We start from the raw sequence: 12,988 nt of genomic DNA on the forward strand, positions 1-12,988 counted from the left end.
TTGATTTATTCTACTATACATCTTTTACAGTCAGGTTTTAGCTAAACGTATGTGTATCATTTCTTCCTTCTATAACCTTAAGTGGCCCTTCTCTTCTTGCTTCTTGAGAGGGAAGCAACTTAGACCATGCATTTATAATGTTCTTCCTTTGTAGTGTAATTGACGAAGGTCAAAATTGTCTCTACCCGACTTTAGTTTCATCCTAAAAGTTATGATGTATTCTCAGTTTATTATCAACCAGTACAAGGTAATTTCTGTCATCCGGCACAAGATATTTTCAAAGATTTCATCTTTGAAAGGTAAATTTTTCAGAAGTCTATCACTTTCCACGTGTTGGAAATTTCCTGGATTTCTTTCCATTGTTTCTTCTCATTGATTTCTTTGTCTTCAGAGAAAATACTTTGAATATTTCCATCCTCAAAATTTGTGACCCCTATCGATGACCTGGAACTCTTCCTATGTACGTCAGTTACGTCAAGCTAGTTCCTAGTATTTTGACAGTCTTCCTTAGTCTTCCTGATTTTGTGAATAGCTGGTCTTACTTACTGAAGGAAAAGGTTTCAGTCTTCAACTAAACTCATTGAGTTGTCTATTTATCTTTCTAATTCTGTCATTTCTATTCCATGTGTTTAAGGATTCTGTTGTTAGGTGAATAATGTATGTTTATAATTGTTTTATCTTCCTCATATTGACAGCCTTAACATTTTGAAATGTTTCTTTTAATTTCTACTAATATTTCTTGTTTTAACACTTACTTTGTCATTAGAATATTGGCTTTGTTATTGGCCATTTCTGATTATTCCTTGTAGGGTCTATTTTTTTGGTATCCTTCTATTTTCTCCCAATTTTGCCTTTGAATCTACCATGTGTCCAACAGGGAGCATATAGATGGATGCTACTCTTTTATTCAGGACACTTTCTATTTTCTAATTGGAATATTTATTGAATTCACATGAATGCAATTACTGGGATAGTTGGATTTAAGTATACCATTCGCTATTTACTCTATATTTATGTCTTGTGTTCTTTTTCCATTTTACCTGATATTGTTTGTATTAAACATATATTAGTGTTCCATTTTAATTCCTCTATTGATGTCTTAGCTATATTCTTAAGCTTTTTCCTTAGTAGGAGTGGTAGGTATTACAAATCTTTTGCTTGTTTTTATGGAGATGAAATTGACGTCTAACCTTGTATCCATTTAAGGTCTACAATGTGTTCCTTTGATAAGTTTATGTATTGCCATATGACTACTGTGGCCATGTTAGGTAACACCTTTGTCATGTCACATGTTTATCATTCTTTGTGTGTGTTGAGGACAGCTAAGAATTAGTCTCAGCAACTTCAAAGTTTATAAAACAGTAATGTTGTCTGTAATCACTACATTGTATATTAGACCTCCAGCAATTGTTATCTGCTAGTTATAATTTTGTATTCTTTAAGAAATTTTTTTAATGTTTATTTTTTGAGAAAGAGAGACAGACAGACAGACATGAGTGCGTGAGGGTCAGAGAGAGAGACACACACACACAGAATGTGAAGAAAGCTCCAGGGTCTGAGCGGTCAGCACAGAACCCGACATGAGACTCAAACTCAGAAACCGTGAGATCATGACCTGAGCCAAAGTTGGGTGCCTAATTGACTAAGCCACCCAGGAGCCCTGTTAATTTGTATTCTTAAATATCTTCTAAACCCCCCAACCCACAACTCCTGATAAACACATTCTACTCTTTGTTTTTACCAGTTCAGTTTTTCAGATTTCATATGTAAGGCAGTACAATATTTGTCTCTCTCTGTCTGAGTTTTGTCACTCAACATAATGCCTTCAAGGCCCTTCCATTTTCCCACAAATGGCAAGATTTTCTTCTGTTACCTGCTTAAATAATATTTCAGTGTTTGTGTGTGTATGTGTGTGTATATGGGTATGTACGTGTATATATATCACACTTTCTTTAATTATATGTCAGTTGGCAGATACTTAGGTTCCTTTCATTTCTCGGCTGTTGGGAATAATGTTGCAACGAGCATGGGTGTGCAGATAGACCTTTGAGGAACTGATCAGTGCCTTTATTTATTTTGAAAAATGTTTAATGTTTATTTATTTTTGAGAGGAGGGAGAGGGTCAGAGAGACAGGGAGACACAGAATCCAAAGCACATTCCAGGCTTGGAGCTTCAGCACAGAGCCCAGTAGGGGACTTGAACCCACAAACAAGATTATGAGCAAAGCCAAAGTTGAACACTCAACCTAAGGAGCCGCCCAGGTGCCCCACTGATCAGTTCCTTTAAATACGTATGTAAAAGTGACATTACTGAAAAACTGCCATACTATTTTCCTTTGTGGCAGCACCAGTTTACATTTCCCCCAAAGGATTTCATTTTCTTCACATCCTCACCACATTAATTCTCTCTTATCTTTTGGAAAGAGCCTCTTACAGGTGTGAGGTGATATGTCATTGTGCTTTCGATTTGTACTACCCTGATCAGTGATTTGGAGCACCTTTCATGTACCTATTGGCCATTTGCATGTCTTCAGAAAAATGTATACTGAGGCCCTTGGCCCATTTTTATATTAGATTTCTTTCTTTGCTTTTATTTCATTGTTTGTGTTCTTTATATACATGTGATATTAGCCCCTTATCTGATATTGGATTCCAGATATTTTCTTCTCTTCTGTCCATGATCTCTCAATTATTTGATTCTTTCCTTTGCTGGGCAGAAGGTCTTTCATTTAAAGCAGTCCTGTTTTTTTTTTTTTTATTTTAGTTTTTGTTGCCTGTGATTTTGAGGGCTTATCCCTGAGTTCATTACCTAACCATTACCTAAGTCAAGGATCTTTTCCCTTTTGTCTATCCCAGTGATTTTATATTTTTATATTTTTTATGTGACCAATTTTCGCCTCTTAGTTTCAGCTTAATGAATTCTCTTTAACATTTGCATAGGGCAGGTCTAATTTCTTCTGACACCTGACTTTAACCACCACAGGCTTCATCTTGCTGCTTTCCCCTGACTGCAATATGGGACAAGTGTCGATACATTGACACACCGCCCTCTAGGATGCTGGGAAAGTCTTTATCTTTTCTTCATTTCTAAATGACAGATTTGCTGAGTAACGTATTCTTGGTTGACTGTTTCTTTCCCTTTGACCACTTTCAAAATGTCATCCCGCTTTCTTCTGTCATTCTATGGGAAGAAGATCTTGTGAGATGTTCCTTTTTGGTGTCTGGCATGGCATGCTGACCTCAGAGCCCTCAAAGCACTTTTGAAGCTGTTGCCCAAGAGCAGGCACACATGGAACTACCATAGCAACTGGGTCTTGGTACATAAGTTCACTTGTTGTGGCTGTGGCACTAGGGAGGTGACATGTGTAGATATTCCATGGCAACTATACCGGGGTCTCAGGGGCTCACTGTTGTAACTCTGACTGGCACAGGAATATAGCAGTCACACAGACCCTGGATGACAAGGTACAGTGGTGGCTTGGAGCCAGTGGTCAGCGTGTGGTAGCAACATATAGTGGGGAGGGTGAGTCAAAGGTTCAAGTCTGTCCCAAGTGGCAGTCACTAGAGAGCAGCAGAATGATCCATCGTGGTTTGTTAAAGCCATGTATCAGGACCCAAGGATCTGGACACAGACCTCTAGCCACATGGCCTCGAATGACAGCTTAAGTGGTCATGTGGAAACTGAAAGTGTCTTGGGATGCAGCAGTATAGTAGCAGCAATGAAGCATCAGAGCCCTACAGTGGGACCGAAGAGATGGGGCTCAAGGCAGTGGTGACTTGGCCTACCAATGATGGGTCAGAGCCTTGAGCCATCATAGGCGGAGAAAAGTCTTCAGGTGTTAGCTATGGCAGTTCAGAGTCAAGGCCTGGGAGGTTTTGGGGTTCCGAATAGCAGGAGCATCTTTTACAATGAAGACACAGGGTCATAAAATGGAACATGGTGAGTGGGGCTCAGGGCAGCAACATATGCACCACTAGTTGCACCTAAGGCACATATTAAGACGTTGGGGTCAGGAAACAGCCCCAGTAGTGTGAGACAAAGCCCCAACTAGGACAGGAGTGGGCAAAAATCAGAGGCAGCTCTAGTCTCCTACAGATGAGGAGCTATGGCAACCAATCCCTAAGAGAAGAGCCCCTCAAGGCAACCCTCACTGTTGCAACAGCTCCAGCCTCTGAGAATAGGTGTAGAGGGGGCACTCTGGGCTGGTGCATGAAGTGGGATCAGCATTGGTGAGGCACCTCTGCTGCAAAAGCTGAACGCATGCACATATTTGAAGCTTGCTGGGTTCTCCTGCTCCCCTCTTCTCCATGAGGTGACTTCCCCTGAGGGGATTCCTCCAGGAGCCAAGTGGCTCTCAGCTGGAGGGTTGGGTGAGGCAGGCCAAATGCTTCCTTTACTTCCCACGGGACCATCCTGGATTTTTGATCAGCACCTGATTTTTGCGACTTCTTTGTTGTCTAGAGCTTTCCCTGAGCCGTGTTTAGCTTGAAGTTGTTGGTTTATTGTTCCAATTGATTTTGTGGGCAGATGAGCATTATGGCCTCCTCGGTCTCCTTCTTGCTGATGGCCCTCTTTATACGTGTATCATTAACTGATTGTCATCTACGTCACATAAATCCTGACTAATTTCCAATAAAATATATTAAATTAGCACTAACATAGCTCCGTTCCCACCACGTGTTACGGGTATGCTTCAACTTTCCAGAAAGTTTCATGACTTCACTTTGCTTTTGTGAAAGAACTACATTAGTACCAGTTTTTGCTGAAGAGGAGAAATCTGAAGGGGACTTTTGTTTTTAGGAGAAAAGGTGAAAAGTGGAAATTGTGCTCAGTACTGGTTTTACTCTTAGTGTCAGCTCACACCCCAAGCAGCAAGATTCGTCCTGTCAAGTTCATTTCTCAGAAACTATATACTCTGGATATCAGTATCAAGCAGAAGTTTGAACTGTATTTTTGAGTGTCTGTGCTTCATCTCAATTTATTTTGTGCATCCACTCACAAGGTGTGTTTTGAGGTGTCAGAAAAGCCTAAGGAGGGTATCTTTTGTGATTTGGGTTTTTGGGCGCTGGTTATTTTTTGCATCAGGGAAAGCTCAACAATCTTCCCATGTGAATTAACGATACTTGCTTTTTCAATTTATACCACCTGGGCTTAGGAAAGTTTTCATAAGGAACAATCTACTTTCAGAGAGAACGAGAAACATGTACTTCTACTAGTGCTGTCCAGAGGAAAGCTAGTCCTGGTTTCTGAACACAAATGGTGCACATCTTTACCTTCTCTGCTTTCATGATTTCATATTGGGTCCCTGAAATGAAGCATTTGTGGAGACTGTACCACAAAAAGGAACAAATGCTAAAAACTATAAGGTTTATGCTATAGATCCCACCATACAGTGACTGCTATAATTATGGCCTCAAATATCTTATCTTTTAAAGCTACTCAGAAAGGAATATACACACAGAGATTGTAAATTTTACCGACATATTTATCATTCCTGCTGATCTCTATTCTTTCTTGTGGATATGCATTACCATATAGCATCATTTACTTGCAGCTTGAAAGACATTGTTGAAAAGCAGGTGTCCTAAGTAGAAACCCTGTTTGGTTTTGTGTTTGATGTGGGGTCTTATGCATCTTCTTCTGTGAAAGTCTGTTTTGCTGAATTTATAATTCTTGTTTGACAGGTGGTGTTTTTTGTTTTTCATGTGTGTGTGCAGGCATGGGTTTGCTTCATTGTTTTTTTTTTCAGTATTTTTCTGGTGAAAACTCCTCTTTTAATCACATTCCTATTTTCCTAAATATAATGAGTTGTTTTTCCCTTGCTCTTTGTCAAGATCACTTCTTTCTGTTTGTTTGCCTTTCATTTTATTTTTCAGCTGTTGCAAAATAAAACCCCACATAACGTAAAATCTACCGCATTACCCATGTTCAAGAAATTGACTACTTTCTTAGAGCGGTTTTAGGTTCATAGCAAAACTCAGACATAGCACAGATATATGCTGTATTCCCCTACTGTCTATGTGTCAGTGCACAAGCAGTTCATGGACTCTCTCATTTCCAAAAGCCCTCAGTGGGGTGGTTCTAGGTTTACTCTTGATGCTGTGCATTTTAGGAGTTTGGAGAAGTATAGAATGACACGTATCAACCATTATGGAGTTATACAGAAGCGTTTCACTTCCTTCAAAATCTTCTGTTCTCCCCCTATCCATCCTTCCTTCCCCCTAAACCTTGTCAACCACTGATCTATTTACTGTGTGTATAATTTTGCTTTTTCAAAATTGTCATATAGTGGGAATCTTACACTATCTCGCATCTTACACTTGCCTTTAACTAGATGATGCACCTTACCAATTTAAGCACACAGGTTAGGAGTGCTATCACATTGTTGCCCAAAAGGTATCTAGAACTTTCTGCTTGTAAAACTGGAACTCAACTCACTGAACAATAATTCCTGTTTTCCTCTTTCCCCTCAACCCTGAGCAATCACTATTCTACTTGCTCTATCACTTTTACTACTTTGGATACTTCATATAAGTGGAATCATACAGTTTTATTTTTACTTTGTATGTATGACTGGCTTATTTCACTTAGCATAATGTCCTGGAGTTTCATCCATATTGTAGTAGGTGGTAGGATTTCCTTCCTTTTTCTGGCTGAATAATATTACAGTGTTGTGTGTATACTACGCTTTCTTTCTCCATTCATCCATCAGTGGACATTTGGGCTGGTTCTATCACATGGCTGTTATGAATAATGCTGCACTGAGCATGGGTGTGCACCTATCATCGAGATCTTGCTTTCAATTCTTTTAGTTTCCTCCATGTGGGATTGCTGATCCATGTGGTAATTGCATTTTTAATTTCTTGAAGAAGCTCCATACACTTCTTCATAACGGTTGACCGATTTACATTCCCAACAACAGTGTGTGAGTCTCCTCCTTTTCAACCTCCACACTGAAACATTTTTTAAAGATATGTATTTATTTATTTTGAGAGAGGGAGAGAGAGAGAGAGAGAGGAGAGCAAGCACGGGAGGTGTGGATGGAGGGAGGGAGGGAGAGAGCAACTGAAGCCAGCTTTGCGCCATCAACATAGAGCCCAATGTGGGGCTCAAATCCAAAAACTGTGAGACAATGACGTGAGCCAAAACCAAGAGTCAGATGGTAACCAGCTGAGCCACCTGTCGTCCCGACACATTTTTTTTTTATAGCATCCATCCTAATGAGTATGAGGAGACAACTCATGGTGATTTGATTTGCATTTCTTTGATCATTAGCGATATTGAGCATCTTTGCATATGATTTTTCACCATTTGTATGTTTCCTTGGAAATATGCCTATTTAATTTCTTTTCCCAATTTTCTTTGTGTTTCGGTGTTTGTTGTTGTCGTTAGTGACTTGTAGATTCCTTATATATTTTAGATATGATTCCCTTGTTTGATATATGATTTGCAAGTGTTTTTTCCACTCTGTCTTTTCATTGTTGATCATTCCCTTTAATGCACAGTAATGTTTTAGGTTGATATCGCCCATTTGTCTACAATGGACTTTTCCTTTGTGCTCTGTGGTTTTGGTGCCATAGCCAAGAAATCGTTGCCAAATACAATGTTGCTTATATTCCCCCATTTTTTCTCTGAGGAACTTTATAGGTTTACAACTTATACTTATGTCTTTAGTCCATTTTGCGTTAATTTTAGTGTGTGGTGTAAATATAAACATCCAGCTTCATTCTTCTGCATGCGGGTAGTCAGTTTCCAAACACCCTTTTTGAATGATGCTGTCTTTCGCTACTGAATGGTCCTGGTACCTTTATCAAAACTGATTAGACTGATCATACATGGTTTGTGTCTGGATATTTTTAAGGGATTGTTTCCATGGGGGTTTAGGGTCTGTCTCTTTCTGTTCCTTCATCTTGCTGCTTGTATCCCGTTCCAGTCGGAACTAGTGTGCAGGGCAGAGGTATGGATTCTGTGGTAGATAATGTGGCGTAAGGCTGATGGAGGTGGAAGACGTGTCACCCATCCCTGATTTTCACACTGACTTAAGTGACTTCACAATCCACTCTCTTCCCTCAAGTGTATTTCTTTGTCTGTATTTGCCAGTGTTCTTTGGTCATTTCATTATGATGTCATGAGACATGGATTCGTACATGTTCATTCTGTTAGCAGTTTGGTAAGTTTCTGGTGTCTATAAATATTTTAAATGATATTAGTAAGGTGTTCATTCGTTGCACTTTATGATTGTTGTCCTGTTTTTTTCTGCCTCTGCTGTTCTCATATACTACTTAGACCTATGCTGGCTTTCATGATACTGTTTTGAAAGTCTCTGAATTGTGTAAATTCTTCTCTTTTTTCTGTCTCATCCAAAGATATAAATAAATTTTGTTACTCCTCCAATTTCATCAGTTCTTTTCTATCGCATCCCAGATCTTCTGTAGAGGAAATTTAGTGAATTTTCTATTTCAGGTATGTATTTGTTCACTCAGATTCTCTGTGGTTTCTTCATATAGTTTTATTTCTCTATTGATCTTTCCTACTTGCTATATTTCTGCCATCACATGTTCATGTAATTATTTCAACTAAGTTTTCTGTGTAGTTTACATATATTTATAAATATGACTTTTGAATGCTTTTTTTGTAGTATGTACAATAAATATGACTTTTGAATACTTTTTTTTGTAATATGTACAACAACTTATCCCAGAAGTTTCTATTGACCTATGCTTTCCCTTTGTTGGAAGACATTTTGCAATTTCTCATCATATTTTTTAACTTTTAGATAGACACTTTTTAAAATATCATTTAGGAAACATGCATTATTTAATTTTTCCTAGATTTATTATTTTTAATTTTTTTCTTATGTTTTATTTATTTTTGAGACAGAGTGTGTGTGTGTGTGTGTGTGTGTGTGTGAGCAGGGGAAGGACAGAGAGAGAGGGAGACACAGAATCTGAAACAGGCTCCAGGCTCTGAGCTGTCAGCACAGAGCCCCACGCGGGGCTTAAACTCACCACCTGGGAGATCATGACCCGAGCCGAAGCTGGACGCTTCACCGACGAGCCACCCAAGCACCCCTAGATTTACTATTTTTTTGTGTGCAAAAACTTTATGGCAGAATCTTCTCCACTAAAGTCTCCTGCTGATAGTTTTGTTCAATTTTTCCCAATTCTTATTGCTTACTTTATGACCATGTGACTTTGTAGCTTTGATGTTAATTACTAGGTTGTTTTTTAGAAAGGATGTGTTCAAACACTGCAGGTCAGTAGGCTTCCACCTTCCACAATGTGAGGTCTGCACCCGTGTGTCTGAGTGTGGGAGGGGACTGTTCATAACTTTACTATCAATTCTCTGACCTCCTGTGCTCTTACGTTCTCCTGGGTTCCTCTTAGTCTCCTCTCCATCTGCGCATATTTTCTCCATCAGCTAAGAGTGTTAGAGAGCCAATATCAACTCTTCGTTATATTCTCACATCCAGTGTCTTTCCATTATATTTATGGGGCTCACAGTGCTTGACACAAACACCACAAGCTCTGACCAGGACAAGAATGGGTTTTCTTCATCATTACCGAGCAAAATCAGCACTTGGAGCTGAAACATCAATGGGTACCTGTCCCCGTCCCCAGTGCTGATCAGGTCTCCCAGCACCATTGCTCTTTGCAGCTTCTCCCAGTTGTAACAGCTGCAGTCTTCTTATCACTGAGCCAGGGGTGGGCAGGTGGGATGGCACGGGAGCATCCTAAGCGAGAAGGTGACAAATGTGCTTCTGACTTGAATCTCCAGGATTTTTTCCAACGTACATATTTCATAGGTTATTAACCTGTGATCCGTTTTCTAAACTCTGAAATTGTTTTCACGGTCAGTTTGTCCTCTTCACTTAGTCCTACTAAGATAATTTTATACTTTAGTGTCCAGTGCATAACATTATATTAGAATTTGAAAGCTTCTATAAAGGAAGAAAAGATGAACTTTTATTTGTTTTTACAGAATTAATTGAGTATAAGAGCTTGTATTTGACTTCTAATGAAATTTATTTTCTCATAGTTTTTGTCGAAATTACACTCTTATACTATATGGATTAGAGGCTCCCAGAGAAGCCATCATAGTTCATCTGTGCAGCCAAAAGCCTTAACATTTTCTTCCAAAGTGTAAGTTTCTTGACAACTTTGTATTTTATGCCTTACAAGGATTAATCTTTGAAAGAAACAGAGCAATATGTGTAGAATCAGATAAACAGAGTTGTTGATGTTTTTCCATAGAAGAATAGTATGGGAAATATTCGGATTGAGATATGTAACTATTAGTCAAAGTTAATGGTTTATTCAACAAAATACCCCGGTATATATTGTCAAGATTAATGAGGTATACTTCTTTCTATTTCAGGTTGTCAGTATCTTCAGAGAGTGACAAGAAATGTCCATATTTCTCTTTTTATTTTAAAAAATTTGGTTTTGCACCCTGCCTTGGAATAAGACTGTATGTTTGTAAGCACCAGGCATTTTAGTTGCTTCATTTTGGCATAATGCTATTTCATCATTTATAAAGAATACATCTCTCATTACTTCAAAATCATCCAATCATTTTCTCTGCATATTTTTAAGAGATGGTTTTTAGTGTAATGTTAGGTTCACAACAAGATTAAGAGGAAGGTACAGAGATTTCCTATATTGTCCCTGTCTGCACACATCCATGGACTCTCCCATTATCACCATCACTCACTAGAAGGTTTCATTTCTTACCAAGGATGAGTCTTCATTGGGGCGCCTGGGTGGCACAGTCGGTTAAGCGTCCAACTTCGTCTCAGGTCATGATCTCACGGTTTGTGGGTTTGAGTCCCGCGTTAGGTTCTGTGCTGACAGCTCGGAACCTGGAGCCTGCTGCAGATTCTGTGTCTCCCTCTCTCTGCCCCCTCCCCCAATCAGGCTCTGTCTCTGTCTTTATCTCTCCAAAATAAATAAACATAAAAAAATTTTAAAGAATGAATCCACATCAATGCATATATATCACCCAAAGGCCAAAGTGTACCTGAGACTTCACCATTGGTGTCACAGAACTGTTTCTCCAATTTAATTATATTAATGTAAAAAAATATACTCAGGTATATGTTACTCATTTCTTAAGCTTTTGCTATTTAGTAAAACAAATTATATATAAGTTACAAATCATAATATTATTGTAAAATTCTGAATGAAGTGAGTAATTCCACTTACATTTCCAACTTAATTGATTTCTCCTAGCCCTTAAAAGGCCTCAAATGAGGATTGAGCAACCCAGGGTGACAAAGGTATGAGTCAGAATTAAGGCAGGAGACAGAAACAAGGGGAAGTTGAGGCAAACAATTACTATCTGCTTGGAAGGGAAAGTTTACAAAGAGGAAAGCCTACTAAAATAAAGAAAATTACAAATAATATCATAGAATTAAAGGACGGATCGCTGAAGCCAGGTCTACTCTCTGAAGATGGGATTCAGATGCCATTGAAGACAATGTGGCTACACACAGCTTCACGTCTGATATGATCACTGGATTGGCCTGGGACAGAGCAGCTCCACACTCCATGGGCTGAACCTGGTGAAGAAGGATCTCAGGCTGTGACTGGCAAACAGGAGCAACTCCCTGTTAGAGCATCAGGAGAAAAGACCAGAAGGCAGGAAACTGACAGATTGGCTCTAAGAACTTGCTGGAGGACGAATACACAGGACTTTTTGCAAGCATGCACCTGGCAACAAAGCCATAATGGCCAAAGGAGAGAAAATATCATGAAACCAGGAAGAAGAGCCCTTTCTGCTGCACTGTCTCTCCATTGTCTCTTACCGACAAAAGTCAATTTCATGTGAGATGACCAGAGAGAAAATGGATAGGATCTTACGCCGTTATCTGAGAACAGGGCACTGAGGGTGGATTTGGAGCTGTGTGTACTAAATGAACGGCCCCTCGGGATTATCATAGAACAACCACAGAGTTGGTGTATAAGAGCCATTCAGATCGGCCCCACTTCCTCCGAGAATGGAACCAAAGTGTACTCTCCCAATCTGTCTTAGTGCCACATGATCAAAGGTTACACTCATTTCAAGGTAGAGATTGGTTTCTAATTGGATAATAACCAGTGTCTTATATGTTGTTTTCCTCACCTGGGTTCAGATATTTTGGAAGAGATTTAGTTTTTTTAATGTTTTTATGCACACACTTCTGTCAGTCTTTACAACAATGCAAAAAATAAAATGCTAAATGGAGAAAACAAAAAATTAAAATCGACAGATATTTTCATGGGTCCAACAGCTAGTTATTGCCAGGATTCAAGATAACCTTAAGTAATTTGATAATGACTCAGAGATATTTCCAGCCCAAATCAATTATAAGAAGGAGAGAGTTTAAACTCGATTATTACTTGCAAAAGAAATTCATATTTCATATATACTTTTGTTTGTGGAGATAGACATATTCTTTATTTTCTCTGTACATAATCCTTATGCTCTTCTAGAAAAATTATATGAACATTCAAAATGAATTGAATAATTGTTAATGGTAGCTGTAACTAATTACTAAAGTCGTGTTTCATACAACCCAAGATTACAATGACATTGAAAATTAAGCATTTATTTTTCTTTCACCTGTTTGTGGTTGGGCTATGATAGGGTTGATTGAGGCTGGGAGTGCATGCACTTGACTGCAGACTACGTACAGATTCAGCTCAGATCTCTTTATAGATTTCATTCTTAGAGGACCAGGCTACATGGTATATGATCTTTTATACCAGAGGTAACAGCTAGCAGAAATGGGTTTCTTTTTTTTTTTTTTTTTTTTTTTAGAAATGGGTTTCTTATTGCCCGGTCTCAAATTCATAAGATATCACATTCCCACTCACATTATATTGTGAAAACAAGTGATCACATCCTTACATTATATTGTGAAAACAAATCACATGGGCCAACTTCTCATGGTTGTCTGTAGAGTATACTCTTTTCAAAGTGGTCAGAGGGAAGAAATGTAGATTC

The 12,988-nt window shown here is 38.8% G+C and overlaps 1 protein-coding gene across 1 annotated transcript in view; it reads left to right on the forward strand.

Annotated features, from left to right (window-relative positions):
- Window positions 1-11,309, forward strand: part of LOC128775000 (NKG2-F type II integral membrane protein-like) — a 55,638-nt gene extending 44,329 nt beyond the window's left edge. Inside the window, exons 6-7 of the mRNA XM_053895349.1 lie at window positions 10,040-10,143; window positions 10,379-11,309. Of these exons, the coding sequence (XP_053751324.1) occupies window positions 10,040-10,143; window positions 10,379-10,499 (225 nt within the window). The 3' untranslated portion in view covers window positions 10,500-11,309. The remainder of the gene's footprint in view (window positions 1-10,039; window positions 10,144-10,378) is intronic.
- Window positions 11,310-12,988: the final 1,679 nt, after the last annotated feature.

This window comes from Panthera pardus, unplaced genomic scaffold (assembly GCF_024362965.1).
Source record: "Panthera pardus isolate Hobbes unplaced genomic scaffold, ASM2436296v1 HiC_scaffold_6, whole genome shotgun sequence".
Lineage (NCBI taxonomy): Eukaryota > Metazoa > Chordata > Mammalia > Carnivora > Felidae > Panthera > Panthera pardus.